Raw genomic sequence first — 25,481 nt, forward strand, 5'->3', positions numbered from 1 at the left:
AGATAAATATGTGATGGTTATATATGATAATAGTATAGCATGTGATAAGGTTAAGCCTAATGAAGTTCTGTCTAAATGCATTGATGTATTGGAAGCTTGTTGCTCGATAGTCATGTTCTAGGCTGTAATATGTGTCATATATGCAAATGTTTCTTTGTTGTTTGGCAATCCATGTCAAACAGGTTTTTAGGTTCTCGACAGAATCTTAATTTATTCATTAATTTAAAGCAGCACTCTCACAGATATACCATTTTTACACTTTTTTTATTTTTTGTCTCGGAAAGACCATTTTTTTGGTATAAATATCTGCAAACCAAAATTATGATCGTAGATTTTCATATTTCCGTTCGAAAATTAATGTGTTATGGTTTAAACTGTTACTAACGGTTTATGAAAAAATGCATAACACATCATTTTTTAACTTAAATATAAAATCTGCGATCTATTTTTTGTCAGCAGTCTTATATAACTGGCTTCAATGGATTTGCGCAAATTTTGGCTCGTTTCAAGACAAAAAAATGCCAAACGTTCTATCTGTGATTGTGCAGCTTTAAGGAATATAATCATGCATTATTTATGTTTGTATATGCTTATGTATGCTCGACGAACATTCGATTTTTTTATTATTTACACTGCAACGGAAGACGCATTTTAAACGCATACAAATGTCGTGGCTCCAATAATTCCCTGGCTTGTAATTGTTATTATTTGATATGAACTTCTGTTTTATTCTTTATCGCCATCAAGTGTGTGTGTATAGCACGTGATAAATTGCTTCATAAATGCCACGTCGGAAAGCAATAATTTGCTTTGAATTTATACATACAAAACTTTACTATATCTTCACCATTTTAAACGGAACAAAGCGTATGCGCTGTGCCTTTTAATCACGTGGTAACACACACTGAAGATGGAGCTGTCTCCGATGGGGCAGTATTTTTCACTGCTTTTATTTTTTTTGTTTATTCCTTGGATGTACAGCACCTTTCAAACAACTACCTGCAAATCTCCAATTTGGAATTAGAAGATGAAGGGGACTACTCGTGTGAAGCTACGGACTTTGAAAATTGTGGAAGCGAGAAGACTGCGCATCTCACGGTCTATCAAAAGGGAGTACACAACGACTGTAAGATTTGTTCTCAGTTTTATTCAAGAACTAGGATCATATTGTCATCATTATCAATAACAATGTTACATAATTAATAAGTAATTTTAACCAAATGAGCGGCACTACAGGCAAAAATATAAATTGTTTGGTTGTTGCCGCTATATTGTGAAAAGAGTTTTTCATATATTAAGTAATAGTGCAGTAGAATAAACTGAAGCGTATTTCTAAGGCATATTCCTTTTGAAGCAACATTTCACTAAAAGGTTGCTCGTAATATGCTAAATTTCGAAATACACTTCACGCAATTCAATATGTATTTTATAACTTACGGGGTAAGAAGGTGATTTGGGATATACTGGGCAAAGGAAACCATACCGGGTGAGACTGAAGCGAAGCGAGCCCACCGCTGATTGCGTTTTAATAGTACCAAATTTAAAATAGAACCTGCTTATTGTCTTTAACTTTCTTTGTAAGGGAGGGTGGCATCAAGACAAAACAAATTGATTGCTGTTAATTATATCAATTATAAATCGTATTATAAATTGTTGTTTTTATCAATCTTGTTATAGATTGCACCTGGACTTTTCAGACTGTGGCAGATCTGTGCACGACCAGGCAAGGGAATCTAGGGCGACAGCCTATATTTCAAAAGGAGTCGATGCCTTTCCCAAGGAACACCCGTGGCATGTCACAATGCTCCTATTTAAAGAAGGAGTAAGTGCAAACAATGTTTTAAACATTTCTTCAAATAATGTGGTTACCATGAGATCTAAAGACTTTCTAATTGTTATCAGATAGAAATGCAGATAGGTTATTCAACGAATATTCACTATTTTGTGTTCACGAGGTGAAATTTGTTAAAATTCTTATACTGATTTGTTTTGTATACAGTATGATATGCCTGAAAATTATATAAAATGTCACTTTTTATAGTTTATTTCGGAAAAGCGCGCCAAATTGTATGAGAACAGAAAGTCATTTCAGAAACTTTGACCGGCTAACGTTTGATTTGGGCTTGAACACAGACTATATTTCAAAACAATAGAAACTATCAAATTGATTTTACACTGTTAGTTCACTGATAAACCAGTATAACTAACTATAAACCATCAATACGATGTTAAGACAAAAGCAACATTATAATTTATTTGCTAATCGGCATTATAAAAAACTACCAGGGGCGTAGCTTGACGAAAATACATGTGTAGGCCACGTTTAAGGGGGCCTGGGGGCATGCTCCCTCCCCCGGAAATTTTGCTTAGCTAGGTGATTGTATGTGCGTTTTGGCGTATATTTTGTTGTTGTAAAAACATTAAAGAGAGCAACAATATCATTATGTTTTACCTTAAGTTAATTGTGTACGTATTTTAGCTAAAGAAGACAGGCCATAGAAGTAAAACATTGAACATTTTATTAATCAAATTTCACTCAATATTAATGCATTTTGTTGCCAAAATCTAAGTTAATCATATTTGTATTTGAACAAACAATGCCATATATATGTATATCATGTCGCTTTCTACAGCACAGTTGACTTTCCGGGATAATTAAAAAATCTCTACCTTCCGGCATTTTCGCGACGCAAACACATTGATGACGCGGTCAACATCTAATCATGCTCTTGTGGCTGTGGATAAGGGCCAAGGATGACAACCTGTCGCTTTTCATTGTCGTTCACAGGAAGTTTTTTTATTCGTTTCATTCCACTAAACGACCTTTCACAAGAGGCTGATGTAGGTGGCATAGTAAGAAGAACCTAGACTATTGTAAATGTGCTAGGATACAGGTCCTTGTTGGTCTGCTTCGTGGTCTCTTGAAGTCTAGATAAACTTGCGGCTGCGATGCTCCATCTCACATTCCATCCTGTTTTAAATGTGTCTAACGTTCGTGGCGATCAGGGGCCTTAGCAGCATAAATTGATGGCAGCATGTCGTCCTGCAGAATTTCCAGTTTTGATGACAATAAATGTTGTGCACTATATCTGTCTTTGAAGACATTGTACAGGGTTATTCTGAAGTAGTAAGATGGTGTTTGCACCTCAGGAACACATCAGAATCAGCCCTCCAGTCACTGCACAATTTGACAATGACGTTTGTTTCTTTAACAGCATGTAGTAGATCATTGCCTTCCTTCTAAAGAAGATTTGTCAGGTTCACGGTAGTACCAAATGTGTTGCGCCACGACAAGTGAGATAATGAATTCAAAGCGCAGTACAGCGGACAAATGCTTGCCGGCCTTCTCGCCTCCGTCTTCATTAATAGTTTCAAGTGCGTGGACCACAACGGGGAACGCATTTTGGAACGTTTCGAGTGCGTCCGCACGAATGAACCATCGTGTCTCACATAACAAGCGAAGCTTAGTGCGCCGGTTCATTTCCTCTTTCGTTGCGACTTCTCTAGAAAGCTCGTCCTGAACCGCTGCTAGACGATTTGCTGAAAAATTGAACAAGAATCCAATGTCCTGAATTGTGTCCATCATAGTTCGGACACTCGGGTGGACACTGGAACTGGAGGCATGATTGCCAAGTTTTTTCTAGCAGTTGTTGTTTGGTATCTTTATCTATTGAAGTCAAAGTGAGACTATCGAAATCAGGATACGTAGGACTATGTTTGGCAATATTGGCACCAGATCGTTTACAATTTAAAATAATAAAGCGCCCGCAAACTTTTACCAAGCCGATTGGAAATGTTTAATGTACGGCGTAAACGCGCAGACTTGCAACTTCCGATAAATTATATACGAAACATTAATGTCGCGTGAAAATGTATTTTAGAGCAAAGGAAAACGATATATTTGAAATACCTGGTTTCCTATATATTAAAGCGCATTTGTCGGAATTTCATATTTTAGCCCTTCACCCTCCTATGCCTTCAGTTTTTATTGCAGATTTGGCAGTTTTTCCCCCGTTTTTTTCTGAAAAATGTGTAGGCCGCGGCCTACACGGCCTATAGGAAGCTACGCCCCTGAGTCTACGTGAGATTAATCATGGATGCGATACATACTTTTTATCACATGCCAACCCTTGTTTTCCATGTAATATACCCATTACGAATATTTGTATCTTACACATGTGTAAGATAACCTATCAGACATTTCTATTGGCTAGACTAATCACACGCAACCTAGATATCCCTCCGCATTGTTAATAAACAAAATGGTTTAAATGCCAACAAATACTTACCTCAATAATGAATCTGAAAGACTTCAGGGAGACAAATGGCTAACAAATCATAGTGCCAGAAAACATCTTGTACAAAAACTTTCTGATAACAATGTTCCGCCAACCAGATAATGAAGATCATTAGTCACAGAAATATCCAGTCAGTCAACAAATACAGCCACATTAGTGACAAACACCACAAGAACATTTCAAACATTTCCATCTTGACCAACACAAGCAATATGCAATCAATGCCATTTGCTTGCCAGTTTAATTAGCTGTCGGTTACCGAAAACCCAAATACGAATTCCGCAGCACATATATCTCCTTACACATCCCATGGCGTCTAGAACATCGTGTTCTCTGGAAACATTCTTGGAGGAACATTTTCAACATCAACATCCAGGCAGCACAGAGTAAGGCTTCGCCCTAATCATCTGCATGTTTTGAAACTCCATGTACACTAAGAAAACGCTACAAAATCATCGTAGAAAGCGACAGCGAATAACTTTTAAATCCGTGCACACAGTAACACTTGACAGACCGATGCAGGTCACATAAACCGCGTAAATGCATGTACTCTTGAGTGTGACGTCATCATGTGTACTTAGTGGGGTTTTTTTTTGTTAAAATCGTTCGTTATTCATGCTGATGGATATTTTACTACACATTTTTATAGTTGTGACTTGTTAAGAAAACTTGACTGCTAGTTACTTTTGTCATTTTAATTTGGAACTATTTATATGGCGCATCGTTGACATTCTACTCTGCGTACTTTGGCTAAACAATCGGTTAAGAAAGTGGAAAGTTCTAAATTGGTATTAAAAACACCGTTTTAAGCATGTGATAAAATAGATCTGACATTCGTTGTCATTTAATACAAGAATTTTATTAAACTCGTCAATGAAAGTTGTTAGTAAGCTCGCCAGAGGCTCGCTTACTAACAGATTTCATAAACACGTTTAATAAAATCTTGTATTAAATGACAACTCGTGTCAGATCCTATATTTATCTTATCTTATCTTACTATTTCAGGGTAAGCTGGGACCGTTTTGTGGAGCAACGGTTATATCCCAGAACTACCTCGTCACAGCGGCCCACTGCATCCTCGATTTCCCGGGAGGAAAGGAGAAATTCACGCCCGAAATTGTTAAACTCAATTTTGGTTCGTTAATATTCGGGTTTTTTGCTTGATAGTTTTTTTAGTATCGATAGTATCCAAGGTCAGTAATGTCAGGTGCGTCCATGCTTCCCGGTTCATTGTTTTGAGTGATAAACGTCCTCGATTCGGTGAGTATTACCACTGTTTTCTATATGTTTCAACGATATTTTTTAGAAACGCCCTTGTGCACCGAATGAAGAGCAATTGCTGGTTTACGAAGACGTTTGTTTTAGATCAAAATAATGTCTGTTTTAAAATAGCTCGTGAAAACAATGCACGTTCTTACTAGGCTTCCCGACTCACTCAATGCATTTTTTGCTTCAAAACAACTATTTAATATCGTTCTCTTGCGTACAAACCAAACCCGATGCTTTGTTTTGGACAATAACAGTATTGCTATTGTTTTCCGAATGCAGACAACCAATTTTGGAGATAAATCGGCTCATTTACGAAAATGCTTGCTGGTTCATTCTGTACTATTTTAGAACCTAGGTTCATCCCAAATCTTGAAGATCTATGGCACACTGTATTTACCCGAATTACCAGTCGTTTTGTTTTAGTTTTTCAAAAATATTAATTTTGTTAATTATATTATTAATAAGAGGGTGTACAGATATATGATTTATATGTTCAAGGAATAAAAGTTGAAACGAAAGAAGATATCAAACCTGAATCTAAATAGACAAAAAACAAGACGCTTTAAGGTAGCCCATATAAACGACATAATAAATGAACTCTGCATACTTGATGATAAAATAAAAAAGAGGTCCTTTATATATATTAAAGGCACTATGCACCAGATTGGCACCAAAAAAGGTTGTTTTTTTTTCTGTAAATAAATTCATGACAAGTATTTAAACAAATGTTTTACTCTTTCATATCATTAATGTAGAAAAACCAATCGAGTCGGAGACCGGGTTAGAACCGGTGTCGCCAAAATTGCAGTCCATTGTGGTATCCTCTGTGCTACGAAGGCTTACCCAAAACGGTTGGAATATTAAAGCTACATACCTAACTTGGTTATATCACGTGATGACATCGACAAGTGAATCACGCATTACGGGAATTAATTCCACTAGCAAGACATACCTAGTAATTAAAAAATACGAAAAAAAAACTGTAAAAAAACCAACTTATTTTTGAACGATGTGGTACTTCGGTTAGTAAGTTTCAATGCATTGTACAAATCGATACGAAGTTTATGTCAGGTTTCGACAATTTTCTCTCTTTTTCGCTATTTCACCATACGGAGTACAGCTTCTTTAAAAATTGCTTATGTAATTATGTAAGGCAAAATTGTGGATTATTTCAAACTACCATTTTAGGAAATAGCAATGAAAAGGAACTAAGAGTTTACCTAAAATAGTGTATTATATGTTTACTTTGGCAATCCAAATAAAAAGGGAGACAACCTGCAGGAAACAGTCAACAATTTAAGGTCTTAAAAGTTCGTGTCTCGACTTACTATATAACCTCCAAAATTAATGACAGTTCTACTTTAAGTAGAGAGCCCTGTCAGAGTGTGTGTAACACGTGATAAATGATGTCATAAACGCTACGTCCGAAAACAAAATTTTTCCTCGAATGAAGACTTTAAACAAAGATAACTTTCCAATTTTCTTCACCAATATAAATGAAATATAGCGCAGTCTACGCCGCTAACGGAGCCCCGCCTTCGGTCGTTTACCAGTGTTTGATTGAGAGTTTAGTTTCTTAAAACACTTCAACAAAACTTTTCACAATACGGCCGTCTGACGGAGCACTGTCAAAACATTATTTTGGAAACAGGTTTGTCGAAGTGTTTGTTGAAACTAATAACCTTATGAAACTCCGGTAAAACAACGAAAGCGGGACTCCTTGCAGGTGGCATAGACTGCCCTTTGTTTCATTTAGAATGGTGTAGTGACTGAAAAGTTATCTTCGATTGAAGTCTTCATTTTAAGCAAAAAGTTGCCTTCCGACGTAGCATATATGACATAATTTATCACGAGGTATACACACACTGCCTGTACAAAATTACCCTTCTTAGACGTGCTTTAGAACATATACATGAATTTTAAAACAATCGTCGCCTTTTATTCGTCATTTTAATGTGCCAGAGTTATTCGAGATTTGGGATGAACCTAGGTTCTAAAATAGTACAGAATGAACCAGCAAGCATTTTCGTAAATGAGCCGATTTATCTCCAAAATTGGCTGACTGCATTCGGAAAACAATAGCAATACTGTTATTGTCCGAAACAAAGCATCGGGTTTGGTTTGTACGCAAGAGAACGATATTAACTAGTTGTTTTGAAGCATAAATGCATTGAGTGAGTCGGGAAGCCTAGTAAGAACGTGCATTGTTTTCACGAGCTATTTTAAAACAGACATTATTTTGATCTAAAACAAACGTCTTCGTAAACCAGCAATTGCTCTTCATTCGGTGCACAAGGTCGTTTCTAAAAATTATCGTTGAAACATATAAAAAACAGGGGTAATACTCACCGAATCGAGGACGTTTATCACTCAAAACAATGAACCGGGAAGCATGGACGCACCTGACATTACTGCCCTTGGTATCGATTTTTTACAATGAGTAGAAAGGCAGCGTCAGTATGTGATAGGTTTCAATGTTGTACCATGGAAGGTCACGTGATCAAAATGGACCAGCCAACATTATTATTTTTAAAAAAAAGGAATAGGTTTGATAAAAATCAACCTTTATGAACAAACAATTGTATAAACAGATTAAAGTTAAAAGTATTATCAAGACGCAAAAAGCCTACATCTTATACTGTTATTACAAACCTAACATTTAATTAGGACCCGATTCATAAAAACTCGGAAAAATATTTGGAGGATGTTTAGCTTATTAAAAATTATCTGATTTTGAATAAATCGGTAAACTTGAAAATTTAATGATAATTTACAACATATAACAGTAGCAATGATACAATAAAGTAAAAACTGAAGGTAACCCAACTATGCAATAGGCTTGGACCTATTTTCGTCTTATAACCTACAGTTTCTTTTAATCAGTATCATTAAGCCTTCACTTGAAATATTTTATGAAAATAACGGTGAAAGTATGACTACTTTGTTTTAAAATATTCAAACGACCTACAGTGTTAAAATATGAAAATGATAAATATATAACGCGACGTGGTATTCATTTTATACAAGAAAGTCACGTGATAAGCAAATTTCTTAGAAACGTTGATTATTAATATCATTATTTACTTTCGGTTTTATGGCATGTTTGAAATTGCGATAAGTGCTTTTTTCAAATGAAACTGTGGGGCGGTTGTGACCACTGCTGAAAATGTGCAGTTTTCTATCAATAATTGAAAAACGCTTAGTCCTAGAGACATTAAACTTGGCAGAGGTCCCTCAAACATTACCAGCACCCTAATTATGTTGACGTAAGTAGGCCAAAGATCAAGGTCGTGTTGATCTTGACCTGAAAATCCGATTTCGTTCAATAACTGAAAAATGCTTGTATCCAGGTTCCTCAAACTTGGTATGCTGGTGAACTGCATATGTTCCTTTGAGTCATGTTTCAAAAACATTCGCGGCGTCTGTGATGCTTTGCATCAAAATAAGTCCTATATACTAAATATCATTCAGACAGGGTATTGTGGTTAAAATCTGAAGGCATGGCCTTTTTCCGATGACTGTGTGCTGTATCAGAGCCAAATCAATTCTGGAGATGATGTCCACGCTCTTAACAGACATGGACGGCCTTCGAAGATACTTGGTCATGGAATTCCGCCCCAAGAAGTACCCGGACGGCTTCCAAAGATTAAAGAAAAACTTGCCCATGGAATTCCATCATAAAAATGCCAGGACGGCCTCCAAAAATGGGAGGAGGGCTGGCTCAAGGAATTCTGTCCAAAGAAATAACTTGACGGCCTCCAAAGATTCACGCATGACTGGCCTACGATATTCTATTCCTAGAAATACATGGACGGCCCCAGAGATTGGAGAAAAACTTGGTCATGGACTGACGCCCCAAGAAATGACAGAACGGCCTCCAAAGAAAGGCTCACGGATTTACAGTTACATCCCAAGAAGCTAGGACGGCCTCAAATGATTTGGGAAGGACTGTTTCAGTGGATGCCACGTAATGTATATAACAAATAAATAGAATCCAAGCAACCAGCCTTACAACACCCATTGACTTACTCTAGAAGAAATCGATTCAGTAACAAATATATACGTACAGTCATCAACGTCCACAAACCGTTAACTACATAAACCATATCAACACTGAAAACAATCAACACTTCAACGAAACATACGAAAGGATACGACGATGTCTCGTGTAATATATAACCTAGTTGACGTCACCTTCACGCAGTTAACACCAGTCAACTCTTTTCTAGGTCTTGGAATCGCCTACCTTTTTCCATTTGCAAGGACACTGTGTCACCACAGTGGCTTGATGACAAAGGCTCCTTAAAATCACAATAAATAATTTCAACTGGCCAAAATTATATTGTATACATACTTGAGCATGTATATCATCAAAATAATACATTGCCATAAACATAAAATGAGATTTGACAAAATTCAAAAATACCTGTAATATGAAACAAGTGAAGAATGTTCGCCCGGCGAAAATGTAAACAAAGACCAATTCTCGTTGAAAATTATAACTTCTTCGTAAGCTACAAACAAAATACCTGGCTCATAGATGCAGTGGCCCGTTATATACACGTTAAACCAGTATTCCTGTCGATAGAAACAGTAAACGACGAAAATGCTTCATATTACAGTATAGGATATTTTTGAATTTTGTCAACTATCATTTTATGTTTATGGCAATGTATTACTTTGGTGATATACATGTTCAAGTATGTATAAAATATATTTTTGGCTATTTGAAATTATTTATTGTGACTTTAATGAGCCTTTGTCATCAAGGCACTGTGTGTGTCACCAGATTTTTTTTTACTTCCCAGACAGCATCCGACTCTGAAACAGAAATCTCCCATCAGTAGTAAGATGCCCCACCATCGACAGCGTCGCGTGTCACACACAGCTAGAATTAATTGATATGGGTGTTTAAATCAAACTAAATATAAAGTCACTGTACAATTTGCATGGCACAGCAATACACAGTTATCTGCCCATTATGTAACAAATACATTAATAATAAATTAACTATCTAGATCTAGTAGGTAATAGTTTGAATACAGAAGACGTGTCTGGTCTTATTGTTTTTATTTTTTTTTTCAGCCAGTACCCGATGCTTTACATCTGACGTAATCAAGTCATTTAAAAGGTTTATTATTCATGAGGATTTCAACAAGTCTGCATCCTATGATAGCGACATCGCATTGATCGAACTTGATGAGCCGCTAAAATATTCGTCAAACATTAGACCAGCGTGCCTTGAAGATGCGACATACAACAATCGAAGGTTTTTGGAAAATAGAAGGAGTAGCATATCTCCGGGAAGGGTCGCTGGATGTGGAAGACTGTCAAGGTTTGGAAATGGAAATTTGCCAGACAGACTTCAGGTAATTATTGTTTAAGGGTATTGTATCATTTATTATAATACTACCTAAATTTAATTTATCATTAAGAATCTCAATTTTCGTGAGTGTTTAAATGTCCAAATACTGCTACTCATTCGAAACAATTTTATGATGAAGAAAAGATCGTTCGCTCCACATGTGTCAGTAACGTTGACAGGACCAACTCTATTTGCCACGCCATCGGAATCTGAGTTTTCAACAAATTTCGCTCGTTTTGGCAATTTAAACAAATGACAGAGCATGAAAAATGTCGCAGGCAATAAAGGTAACAACCAACTCAAACGCAAAAAAAATATTCCAAAATCGCTACCATGTCATTATAACAGTTAGTTGGATATTACCATTTGTTTTATATATTGCTTCAGGCTGCATGATATTTCGTTTGTGTAATTTGACGAAACGAGCGAAATTTTGACGAACACACCGACTCCGATGGAAATTATGAATTGTCTACCAGTAGGCCTTCTCGGAGCTTGTCGGATTTTCTGTCTTGAAATAGCTATTTTGTTGATGGAAATGTTTTGAAGATGTACATTTTCTATATTGAATTATCATATTTTAAGACGAATGCAAGTGAATGTATTTGGAGAAAATTGGTTGAAAAATAAGTTTTTACGAGTTTAACAAAAACACCATCGTCCGTACGAGGGCCTTAACATTTTTATTTTTTCGTAAAGTTATTTATTTATTTATTTATTTATTTATTTATTTTATTTTTTATTTTTTTATTTTTTTTAAAGGGGTGGGGTCAAATAAGATGGGTCCTGTCGTAACTGCCGCCTGTTGTTCGCTTCGCTCACTCCACCCATTCTTAATCATTAAAAATCAGATTAAAAAAAATACCTTCAAATATATTTAGACAGATGCATAAATGTGTGTACATGTTGATCGTACGAGTCAAAACTCATTGTTGCTCCGGCTGGATTCATCTATTTGCTTTTGATGAACTAGTCGTTAAATACCATACTGTCCAACTTCTGACATTGTCCCATCTGTGACAAAGTATGTCATTAAAAGGTAGACATGAAAGCCTGCTGGAATACACACATATTTGCTGTTAACGCCAGAACTTAGTCAAAAGTTGGACAATCCTGACATAAAAATGACGTGGAAGGGTCCCTCTATACGAATAACCATAAAAATACCACCGCTTTTTAAATGTAAAACATATACAGCTCAAGTGCTAAAAGTGGTCCAGTGGTGGCTCCAGGAATTGGAGTAAGAGGGGTCGTAATTATTTATAAGGGCGAAATATTTTAACATGCGCCCCTCCCTCAGCACTGAAAATTATATGGTATAAACTGTCTGCAGAGGGGTTGGGGGTACTCCCTATATCTGTTTTTTATATAAACTCTCTTGTCCTTTTCTTTACAAATAAAGTGACGTTCATTTTCGCATGAATGCCCATGACGAATCATCGGCGTAGTAGTTTGGGCGACCTACTTATTATGCAAATGTTACTAAAGTAAAACGCATGCGCATTGTGGAACGTTCGCATATAAATTCAATTCTCGCTTTTAAATCAAAATGGACGGAGTGCAGTATTAACTTCATTTCCATAATTTATTGATCCGTTCAAACAGAATAATTTCTAAAAATTGTAAGGGAGGCACCCGCGACCACAGTTCAGGCATATGCTAGTATGCTATTACTAGTGAAGACTATTAGGGAGGCGTTTATTTATTCAGCGTTGACATTAAAAACAATATAAACAAAGCGGCAAATTTGTATTTCCTTACATTTTGTACACTGTTTATACGTTTCGACATCAGGAATACGAGGTATTTGTTTATTTAGAACATAATGGTGTTCTACTTGATACGATTTCACTGTTTTTATACTGAATTGTAAAATTCAAGACATGTAAAGAAAGAGTCACTGTAGTAGGCAATTCGTTCTGAACAAGTTCGGATAGACTTGTGGATGTGGCACGCAAATAAATGAAAAGTAACCGGATCGAACCGGCGCAGACGAAAACCGACGTTATTGCAGACGATAGTTTTATTCGTGAATGGGAGAGTTTACGTGGCGGGTTAAATAATACGGCAAACATGCTTAGACATGTACTCCGCTGTATAAATCAATACAAGCGTTATTAATTAGCAGACGTATTTTAACTGCCATTATGACGGGATACGATACAACGGGCGACATGGTGAAACCAGTTTAGACATGTTTATGTATTTCAATCGATTGTACAATTCCATTTTATTAAAGCATAAACAATAATTCTGTCAAACTTGAATAAGATACAGCATACAACAGCCGACTAACTGTTTAAATCAGCACACAGATAACTAACTGCTTAAATCAACGGTGAACGTTAGTAAAGCTACCAGCGTTGTGAGGTTAACACTTCATCGCTCAGGAATGTACATACGTGAGAACTAGGCTAAAACCCATTCATAGTATTGTTGGTGGTGTTTATTATTGAGGTCAAATGAGGTTAACACGGTCTGGTACATCGGTATGTAAACATTTGAAAGTGTATGAATAGAACAAAACTTGAATCATATTGATACTTTTATTTACATATATGCATAACAATATATATAGCAATATTAAAACAAGACATTTTACCATTTGTATGACAACACATTAAATGAAATAACAACGTGACATATAAAACGTTATAAATAATATAAAATTATAATACAAATACTTGATATGTACATATGTATATACAGCAAAGGGTTTTCATAGTTTAATATCCATAGGGTGAGGTTGTGTACGCATTTCCAATGACGCGTTTATCAAACACAATTTTATAGTCTTTATATTCGGTTTTTGTAATGATACAACAATTTTCAGGACTCCGAACAATCTTATTTGTATCAACGACAGTTATTGGATTTACTTTATCTCCACATGCCACCATTTTTTGCACAGTATCAAAGTTAATGTCTAGAGCATTCTTAAAGTTTAATGTGATTCCACGCACTTTACAAATGGAAGTTTGCCCAGCGTCGTCTGGACAATCCAGCCTATAGGCATAGTTTTTGGGCCCGCCGGTTACAAAATCTGTGATGCTATTTCCAGGGACTTCGTCAGTTAGGTCTCCCAAATAGTCACCGAGAGGGGGCTCCCATTTCCCCGGGCGTGTTGTAAATACCAACGAATCAGTGTCACAGTAGGCCATTCGTGTATCCAAAGACTTTAAATAACTGTAGAGCTTTAATCGAGCTTGTGCTGTGGTGTATGCCGCAATTACCGTATTTGTTCGACAAGAGGCTTCCACGAAATCGTTGTTATATACCCAGTCAATCTGTACTCTGTTGTCATTAATGAAACGTACATTTTGTACTTTTTGTTGATCCGATGTCATCATGTCGGTAAAGATAGCCGGGTCATCTGTGAGCGTTGTCTGCGTCAAATTAGTACGTTGCCCAAACTTTCCCCAAAATGAGTTCAACATCAACTTGGCGAGTGAGCGCAGACCCGGGTTCTTCTTGATCTTATCATAATCCAGTAAAATGCCCTCTTTCTGGTAATATTCTTTAATATATCTTTGTTTGTCCATTTCAGTTACACACCATTTAGGCCAACCACTCGCTTCCTGTTTCACCTTTAAAAATGTGTTGACATAATCCGTGAATATTCCGCCCGATTTGGATACAGAATCATACTGTGAAATCTCGTCAAAGTGCCAGATTTCGTATATGTTTTGAATGATATACCCTTGTGAAACAGCTTCCTTAATCTCATCGGTCACCCATGTACCCACGAATGATCGCTCAGTGTCACTATGCGTACATTTATCTTGTTGATAGGTCTCAGTGCACAGGCGACATAGACTGAACATCAGCTTTCCATTACACTTCATAGGTAAGACGGGTATATGGAGATTTCTAGGTGGCAATACCTTGCATTTAATGAGGCCTTCATAGTTCGAAATGTCTTGGAAATTGTCTGTAATAATCTCTGGGTGTCCGAGAGGAATCTTCCCGGTTTTGTTTATGTATGGGTACAAGGATGTAACGTCATAGTATTTCAATTGTTTGTCTGCAGTGGCTTTCTCGTATAATTTAAATGCCTCGGTACGACCGCCGTAGAATGCATCTCGTGGTTCTAAGGGAGTTACTATTTCCAGATTGTCTAAGAATTTCTTCATGGTGTCATTGACCTGTAACTGTTGCTTAAATTCACACTCCCATAATGCCGTATATGAATATCCTTCCGATTCTATGAACTGTTTCTTTTCCATGGTTCTGGTATACAAATCCCCCATGGACATTTCACTCACAGGATTGACAGTAGACTGTGAGTAACATTTGGGACAACCGTGCCAGAAACAACCGTGGAATTCTAAAACATGACGACCTCCATCGTCTTCATAATATCCGTCCACTTTGTACGGACCTATAGACTTCTCGCCTACATTTCGACCATGTGGAATGAAAATCGCCTTTTCGTTTGCTATGTAGGACAGCCACTGATAGGCCATGACTGACTGCTTTTCTTCGGGTCGATAACCGTGGGCAGGAATGATACCAATCGTTTCCGGTGCTAGGAACAGTGTCCTATACACAAGATTGCATGCTGATGCTATGGTTATGCATTTTTCAAATGGATCAATGCCTCGATTATTATCCCTCGTGGTCAGTTTCATGAATAGTGTTCTAAAAGTCAAACAACATTTTCTTAAAATATCAACGTCGGACTGACAGTAACGTAAGAGGTCCTTCTGAAAGTCGAATGTGTCATGCTCATGTTGTTTATACCAGGTCAAGAATTTCTGGCGTTTTTCTGGTTTCATTCCATCTGGACAATAGTACTTCATATCAGGAAGGTGGTCGAGGACGACATTTTGATTTTCTCTACGGTTAAACAAATGTGGAAAGTATCCTTTGGCCAGTTCTGTTTCACCAAAAGCTCCAGGCATGTCTGCCAAAGCCATGGGTATGAAATTAATGGAATCAATGAACTTTATCTTGCACTTGGACACTGTGATAGACATATACTTTGAGCCTGTCGTGATAACGTCTGGCAGAATGGCGTTATCGTGCAGATATTGTAATATAGGGTAACTGTCATAGCCCTTGAAGTTGTGACATATAACGGTGGTGCCGAAGTTCGGTTCCGAGAAAAGCCATTGGCAAAACAATTTTGTTGTATCAGGTCCTGAAAATACTTTGATATTAGTCCCACATTTCAAACATTCAGAGTCAGTTTGTATTTCTTTTCTGATACAGAGACTGCATACCTTGTGTGCCACACAAAGATTAGGAGTGTGTTCCATCGACCCGCACCATGATTTTGCACAATTTATACATCTGTCTTCTCCTGGTAAATAGCCATCATTGCACTGTACGATGGTATCCTGAGTGCATTCGAAGTCGAAGAAAATATACTGTGTCTCTTTAGGTTTCTTTTTATTGTCACTGTTGTCGTTTTCGTTAGCCGGCTGCATATAACACTTGTGATCTTCCATGACGTAGTCCTTACATGTTTTACAATAGGTCTCGCCACACATATGGTCCCGCTTGTGTTTTGATCGGTTGATAAGCTGGTCGCAATTGTTACATCTGTGATACATCTCACACGTAGATTTTCCATTTTCAGATTTTTTTAGATGAAGGTCAAAACAGTCTTCGTTTATAAATTTACAGTTACATGTTGTACAGTGTTTCCAATCCTCTTCTTTGTTTGTATGTAGATTTCGACAGAAATGACACGGGTTATTACATGTGTGCCTTTCTTGATGTTGGTACCCTTTCTTGCACACTGTGCAAAAGTTATTTCTGTTAAGAAATCCAGTCATTGTTGTTATGACATCAAAGTGACCATCATGCAGATACAAATAAATCGGCACACCCCCTTCTGGACCACTAAATACGATGGCGTTAAAATGGTCCTTGGATAAAACATATCTGGTACTTTTGTACAGCAATTTGAAACTTTTTCACTTCGTCTAGTCCACACTTTGTTAGAGGAATACTAGCTTTCCTATGAAGTTCCACGGCCAGTTGTCCCTGTATTTTACGACCCCGCCTAATGCTATTCCACTGTGGGTGATTTTCATGGCGAGCGATGGCCGTTATTATGGCACGCGCACAGCATAACTCATCTGTGTTCCTTATCTGTATAACACTTCGTTTATTTTCTAACATTTTTGTAATGTCCACTACTGGTTTCATTTTGTAACCACTTCCAGTGGACATGTGCACATGAACGAGTTCAATTCCAAATGTTTCATCCACAACAAATTGTTCATAGGATTGAAGTACTCTCTCAATCTCTGACAGAATTCGATCAACTGTCAGGGCTGATTTTTTTCATAAACGGTAACACAATTGGGAAGTCTAGCTCTGGGTTGTCCAATGAAAGCCTAACTAAATCGCTCGATGCTATTTCATCAGTCATTCTGTTTATGATGTCCTGAAAAAGTGTTCGTAGATACTTGAGTATATTCGGCAAATCTGTAATTTCCACATCGTTCACGCGTATTCTGTAATAACTGGCAGTCGAACGAAATTTTTCAATCTTTCGCTCACTAACTTTCTCAATGTCGTAATGAGCGGATGGATCTTCATCCAACTTCTTTCGTTTAGCTGCCCCACTACCTTCCTGATCATTAGATGGTCGTTTCACTCCACCTGCCCCGCCATGCGCTTTGTGTAAATACTCGTTAAGAGCGTCCTCTCTAGTAAATACTTTGAGACATTCTGGACAATGATGGTTGTTTTCGTCGTTGTGTTTTTGAAGATGCCTGTCTAAATTCTGTTTTCTTGAAAATGACTTTTTACAGGATTGGCACTTGTGCTTCCAGTGATTCATCGTTCGCCTATGTTGTAGTAGTTGGCTTAGTTTCGGGAAACGAGCCCCACACGTTTCACACGTGTAAGATGCCATGGTCTGAAAATATAATGAGGATGTGTGATTAGTCTCGAGTTTATATACATCGAATACAATTAAAAAAAACATATATTTCAGCATTTGTTTCGTGTTTAACCATCACTAAGACACCAGGCGAGACAACAAAAAAGCCAGGCGAGACTACATAAAGCCAGGCGAGACAACAAATAAAAGCATGCCTATTTACCTTATTTTATTTCTAATATTCCTCTTATCGATTCGACTCACAGAATAGAAATGAAATTTTATGTGATTTCAAACATCTTTATACTCATTTCGTTCTAAATGAATGCATTTGATTGGCTAAAAGGTAAAGATATGGATATAAATAGGGGTCGGGTAACACCACATCATTCTGAAGTAAGCCACCAGAGAGTCAACATGGAAAACATTACTTGCCCAGTGTGTAACAAGTCATTTTGCAGTAGATATAATATGTTGAGACACCGGAAACAGTTCCATTATGAAAATAAAGAGATTTATTTCCACCCAGGAGCGCATGAAGAATCGGCTGTAGGAGCGCCAGGAGCGCATGGAGGCGCGCATTTCGGAGCGCATGTAGGAGCGCCAGGAGCGCATGGAGGCGCGCATTTCGGAGCGCATGTAGGAGCGCAAGGAGCGCATGGAGGCGCGCATTTCGGAGCGCATGTAGGATCACGAGGAGCGCATAGTGGAGCGCAAGCACCACCACCGGAAGCGCACTTAGGAGAACATTTGGGAGCGTTTTCATCTTCACTTCCACCACCAGAGGGAAACAAAAATGTTCTGTTTCAACATCCATTCACAATGATGATATCCGGGCCAACGGCATGTGGAAAAACGACAATGGTCAAAGAATTGTTGCAGAATCATAGTACAAATATACAGCCAAATGTTCAACGCATAGTCTGGCTTTACAAAAGATGGCAACCGCTGTACTCGATTATCAAGGAGACCGTGTTACCGAGAGTGGAGTTTGTGCAAGGAATTCCCACCGATCTGGAAGACGATGATTTCTTTGATTCAAGAATCAACAACTTGTTGATATTGGATGATTTATTCTCCGAAGCTGGCAGGGACAAACGGGTCACAGATTTGTTCACAGAGAGTTCTCACCACAGGTCCCTGTCCGTGATCTCAATCAACCAGAATTTATTTGGAAACAAAGACCCGACTCAGCGCCGAAATTGTCATTATTTAGTCTTATTTAATAACCCCGTCGATAAACAATCAGTGATGACATTGGCCAGACAAATGTATCCCGGGCAATCTGACATATTCATGAAACAGTTTTCAAAGGCTACAAAGTATCCTTACGGACATTTATTGGTGGATTTAAAGCCGTTTACACAAGAAAATGCAAGATTGAAATGCGTTTTTTCTACAAAAGGAAATGCAATCAGTCACGTGACCGGTGGAAAAACTATAAATGAAGCAAATTTGCAAGAAACGGGTCATTCATCAACGAGTACTCAAACGGATAACATCGCAGAAGAGCCAGAAAATATGGATAAAGGACAAGCTTGCGACGATTGTGGGCAGTTATTTGATACCACACATGACGTGCAGAGACACGTTAAAAATGGTTGGTGCCCCGAACACAGGGAGTCTAAGAAACGCCCCCACGAAGAGATAAGCGATAGCGAGCAAGAGGAGCCTGTAGAGGATAATGAGGGATATGTAAAGTTGTGGAAAGTAGCCCGGACACATAATGAGAGAAAATATGATCAAATTTACAACAAATTAATCGACAATGGCGAGGAAAGTGACGAAGCGAAAGAATCAGCAGATGACCGCATACAACCCTATAATGAGAAAGGGTTTTTGGGCTTATACACATCTCTGATAGATCGCTACATTTTGCCACTAAGAAACAGTAGATTGCACACGCAAATTATGTCTCAAGTAGATAAACTGATTTCTAAAGGACATAGCACCACTTCAGCCGCGACAAAAGTTATTAGAAAACACAGGAAATATTTTGAGGATTTATTTGATTTGGAATCGTCCGAAGATGAAGAAAAAGAAAGTGGGGAGGAGTCTGACGCCAGTGGAGACGAAAATGTATAAATAGATACGTTTATTAGTGAATGTTTATTTGTGTTGTGGACTCTGAACTGTAAGCATGGATGATTGGAAGGACTATTTAAAAAACATATATTATAACCCTGAACACGCAGCAGCATTTGCAGGACCGCAAAAACTTTACAAGGTGGTGAAAAATGAAGGAAAGTTTAACATTGGTATGCACCGAATACGACGGTTCTTGCATGATCAAGAATCATACAGTCTTCATAAACCTGCTAGAAGACGCTTCCAAAGAAACCATGTCGTGAGCGCCGGTAAAGACGATCTATGGATGGCTGATTTAATCGATATGGTCAAGTTTGCTGATTGGAACCAGGGTTTCAAATACATCCTGTTGGTGATTGACACATTCTCAAAGTACGTTTGGTTACAACCGCTGAAATACAAGACCGGCGATGAAGTTGCTCGTGCGTTTGAGAAAATATTTACAACTTCTAATCGTTCTCCGACCAAGCTGATTACTGATAAAGGTATATTATGCATATTTAATATTTGAATTGGAATTTGTCTTTTAACGCGCTAGATCTTAATTTACTGTTTGAAATTGTTCGATACGTTTACGCATATTGTAATTTTACAAATATAATAATATCAGACTATATATTTTCAGGGCAAGAATTTAGAGCTAAGAAAGTCCAAAATCTCATGAAGAAAGAAGAAATCCACTACTTCCCAACTCAAAGCGAAACAAAAGCCTCGACGTCGGAACGAGCTATTCTAACCATCAAAACTCGTCTCATGCGCTATTTTTCGTACAAAGAAACGGCAACATTCCTACCAGTGATACAAGACATCGCTGACAGTTATAATAAGACCCATCATAGAACAATTGGGATGCGACCAATGGACGTAAAAGTCTCAAATCAGGAAGAAGTACGTCTGGCCACATATTTTACACGGAATCCAAAGTCTAAAAAACAAGGACCCAAACTAAAACAGTTTAAACTTAAAGTGGGCGATTTTGTCCGCATCAGTCACCTGCGAAATGTGTTTACACGTGCGTATGATGAGACATACACTGGCGAAGTTTTTAAAGTGCACAAACGTTATTACAGAGGAGCATTACCTGTTTACAGACTACGGGATTTACAAGATGAAGATATTACCGGAACATTTTATCAAAGTGAACTTCAGAAGACATCGTATAATGAAAACAGTGCATTCAAAATTGAGAAAATATTGGAAACGAAAGGCAAGGGACTAAATCAACAGTATTTTGTAAAGTGGAAATACTACCCTCGTAAATTTAACAGCTGGGTCAAAGCGAGTGATTTTGACTAATGATAAATGACCAACTATGTTGTCTATACTTGTACATATATGTTTAATAAATTGCATTATAATTATGATGTATCATGTATTATTTACTGTAAATATGATGTAAATAAAATGTTTAGACACTTCAATATCTTTGTTGTACGTTTAAAGTTAACTCAATGCACTGCATTGGTTTAAATCACACATTGAATATATAAACTAGCCTATATCACAGAGCAATGTATCGTCTGCTTGCAAACACTACCTTTAATAAGTGGTTTAAACGCTCTACTAAACTACCTATGTAACCGATGTTAACTCTATGATGGTTAAACAGCGACTGAGCGAATTGTATAATATCCTATAACATGCTGATTTCTGATTGGACGATTTGTACAATTGAGGCAAATATTAGTGAAAAACTCACCTTAATTTAGACGACTTTTCTAGCTGTAAAACCAATAGTGTTATTCAGCGGTGATGTTCACTGCTCGGATTCCGATTTAATAATGAAGTATAGTATTTGATAAACTGGGGAAAAGATTGCACAATACTTCGAAATATATAAACAAGTCTGAACTGGTTTCACCCTGTCGCCCGTTGTATCGTATCCCGTCATAATGGCAGTGGTGGTGGTGTTAGTAGTTTATACTCCGGGTCCCGGCGTGAGCACATTGAAGGGTCCCAGAGTGACAGTTCGACCACCGCACACCTATCCTGGGCAGAACCAGTACTAGGTGCTTTCACCTCTGTAAGGAACTGACAATATCTGTACATGCCATGGGCAGTGGTACAGTGCGAATGGTCGTAGAAAGGATTTCATAACCAATCACAACAGAAGTGACCTGGCCCGCCCGGGAATCGAACCCGGGTTGTCCGATTCAGAGTCCAACGCTCTACCGATCGAGCTAACCGGGCGGACTAAATGGCAGTTAAAATTCGTCTGCTAATTAATAGCGCTTGTATTGATTTATACAGCGGAGTACATGTCTAAGCATGTTTGCCGTATTATTTAACCCGCCACGTAAACTCTCCCATTCACGAATAAAACTATCGTCTGCGATAACGTCGGTTTTCGTCTGCGCCGGTTCGATCCGGTTACGCAAGAGCGGTCTCAAAACACGACTCATTTTTCCCTCAATCCAAAATGGCCGCTTTATATAGATAAAGAAGGAAAAAATTGGACCATACTCCTAGCCTTGACTGTGGCCTCAGTTGGGTAAAATCAGTCTTGACCCTGAAAATGAAAATATACAGCATTTTATGGGCTGCTTATCCCGTCATGGGTCACATTTAATATGATTTGTCGACAATATTTCAACATTTTATAAAAGCTAAATATCCTCAAGGGTTATATAATTGATAGATTATAATGGTGTAACCTCACTTAACTCATTGACTCAATTTTTATTTAACTTGTGCCAGCAAATAATGACTTTTTAGTAAAGGCTTAAGTATGTCAAAATTCTTTATTTACATGAGCTGTCATTAAATGAAAGATGTGAGGCAGAATGATAAAATTGCATTGGTGTGAAGCTGTTAAAAAGGGATAGAACTTCGCTGTTACATTTATTGATACGGTGACGCGAACGATCGTATGTAAAAATTAAACCCTTTTTAATGATTTTTAAAAACAACAACAACTGTATTACAATAAGTGTGCAGAAAACTTGTTAATATAAAGATTGAAATTCATTTTGCGATCTTAAATGTCCCGCTCAAAATGTCAATATTCCCATGAAGCGCTAACTCTAACGCGCTTATCCGTTCAAAGCGATTATCCGTTTAAGATCACTGTGAGGTCTGTTCATACCAACAGGAGAGGTATAGAGGGGCATGGTTAATATCATTAAAGTTGCCATTTTAATCACACCAATTGTTTTGTTCCTTAAGTCAAACTGTCAAAGGAGAGTGAATATGTATAAGAAGCTTATTTTGTAAACATTTGTAAAATAGGAAGGGACAATCAAACAGACCAACCTATATATAATTATACAGAAAGTATTCAACATGTGGTGGTATTATTTTATTAAAAAAAGGTCACAAGTTCAATGTGTCGCAAAGTTTGCTATTACATTGTAATTATAAATGCTTGTCAAATTTCAATCAGCACACATTATAAATAGATGGTTAAACACAAACAATTTGACCATGAAAGCTCATGTACAGCAAAGAAAGCGTCAGATAATTAAAATACCACATTTGAATAATGTTGAAGGAGAAAACATTGCAAAAAGTATGTATTTTGAGCTACAATGACCTTTAAAGTATCAAAATCTCGCTTCCCACTTTTGTAAACATCTGAATGATCGTAGGTTTTCCTTCAATAACTTTTTTATTCCGCGTCACGTAACGCTACTGTTCACTTAACTTTCGTGATAGTTCGTTCAGTAACCAACCAACAACTGTTCAAGTGTTCTAAGTCTTTATTGTTCAACGTTCTTTCTAAGTATAATAATCAGTATATAATACAGCATGACATTTAAGGTAATCCCACATCCTAACTGCCGTCCATTAAGGACCTAAGGCCGCGTTGTTGCCTTGCCTAAGCCAACTCCCCCTTTTCACATCCCAAGTCATCTCTTTTATACTAATTTGTTGTTTACATATGACAGCTTTACAACCACAAGAATACACGTTTTTGTAATTAACATGACCATTTTGTACATTTGTACCAGGTCGGCTGTCAACCATTTTCATATTCAAATGTCAATCAAATATGCCCTACATTACTAAACATACAGTATGTAGACACATATCCATTTAATTAAATCTTAATTATATCTTAAATATAACGTATTACGTCACATTCTATTCTGTTACGTGACATTCGTCCTTTTTTTATCAAGATTTTTAAGAAAATCTTTGCGTCAACCCCAAACAATGGTTATAATTGAATAGATAAATAAAATCGTAAGTAAATATGTTTCTCAACCCCAAACAGGTAAATAATAAAAAAATAAAAAAGTAATTCCGACAAAGAAAAGATACGCAAAAGAAAATCTGTGCCTAAATCCCAAACAATGATGATCAAGTTGTATTTTCGACAAAAAATACGCAAAAGAAAATCTGTGCGCCTAAATCCCAAACAATGATATCAAATTGTATAGATACGTATAGATACCGTCCCTTTTTAATGCAAGATTTTCTTTTCGTAAGCAATAGAAAGTAAACTGACACGTTATTTGTCAAAATGTCTGACATAATATAGACTAATTGGTAATTAGCCCTCAGGTAATTAATAAACATAGTTAACAATTAGAAAATAACACTGCAGATTGAGTACAAGTAATTAACACTGACAGAACTGTTGTCAAATTTGGTATTTAGTCAATGTTTGATGTAGCACTGCTTTTCATGTTATCATTCTGAAGACAGGGAATCATCGTTGTTGTTGTTGTTGCTGCTGCCTTGTTGTTGTAGATGTAGAGTTTATAGCCAAGGGGTTGTTTGATTGTAGAATGTCCCCACCGACTCGAAATGTTCTGCCATTATACGACTGCTAATTCTTGAAGTGTACTTAGATATATGTGTGCAAGTGTTCATGTTATTGAAGATGCTAACGATCTCAAGTTGGTGTTGTCCATCACACAGGAATCATCACGGTCCTAAAGACTTGATCATGTGACGTCAAGCCGAGCACAGGTCATACGAGAATGTGTGCTTAGCTCCTCTGGATATTCCGAAGTGTAACCAATTGGTTAGCACATCACATACGCAATACCAGAATATAGTTCGATCCTTTATGAAACACCGATGACCACTTAACACCATATCGCCACTAGGTATATTATCTCGATATCCGCTGAAGAAGTATGTTGACATTGACTGTTCGTATCACGTGACATATTACCTGTACTTCTTAAAACCTTTCATTGACATAGGTGTTGCTATTACCATGAACTTAATATGTTCAAGCAGGCTTATATTTTGAAAGTGTCCCCATTGATAATTAATTACTGTATCTGTGCGTAAGTATTCGTATGTTTGATTTAATGAATGTTTGACCTAAGTGGGTTTTTTTTTGTGAAACGTTTTGTTTTTCATGAACAACATTTTATTTTATTAAGAACCTTTTTTATGCAATATTTTACAAAGCTTATATGTTAGCTTTACCACACTAAAACACCCATTTATTCAACATGTGCATTACTTCCGTTCTGTCCTGCTTATCAGCAGATATCTAACAGATATTTCGAACAAGATTGAAGATTCGGTATGTTTATCATTTGACAACTTTTAATCTCATAATTATTCCATTATTTTAAGAAAACTAATACATAAGTGATTCAATTAATTTATTAAATAACTCACACCCTAATGTGACTTCACAGGAGTCCAACAATTT

General features: G+C 37.2%; 1 protein-coding gene across 1 annotated transcript in view; it reads left to right on the forward strand.

The window, feature by feature from the left end:
- LOC128216514 (uncharacterized) overlaps positions 1-25,481 on the forward strand; it is a 106,540-nt gene that overhangs the window by 74,434 nt on the left and 6,625 nt on the right. Inside the window, exons 17-20 of the mRNA XM_052923099.1 lie at positions 982-1,126; positions 1,698-1,822; positions 5,304-5,433; positions 10,653-10,936. Of these exons, the coding sequence (XP_052779059.1) occupies positions 982-1,126; positions 1,698-1,822; positions 5,304-5,433; positions 10,653-10,936 (684 nt within the window). The remainder of the gene's footprint in view (positions 1-981; positions 1,127-1,697; positions 1,823-5,303; positions 5,434-10,652; positions 10,937-25,481) is intronic.

Source organism: Mya arenaria, chromosome 14, assembly GCF_026914265.1.
Source record: "Mya arenaria isolate MELC-2E11 chromosome 14, ASM2691426v1".
Classification (NCBI taxonomy): domain Eukaryota; kingdom Metazoa; phylum Mollusca; class Bivalvia; order Myida; family Myidae; genus Mya; species Mya arenaria.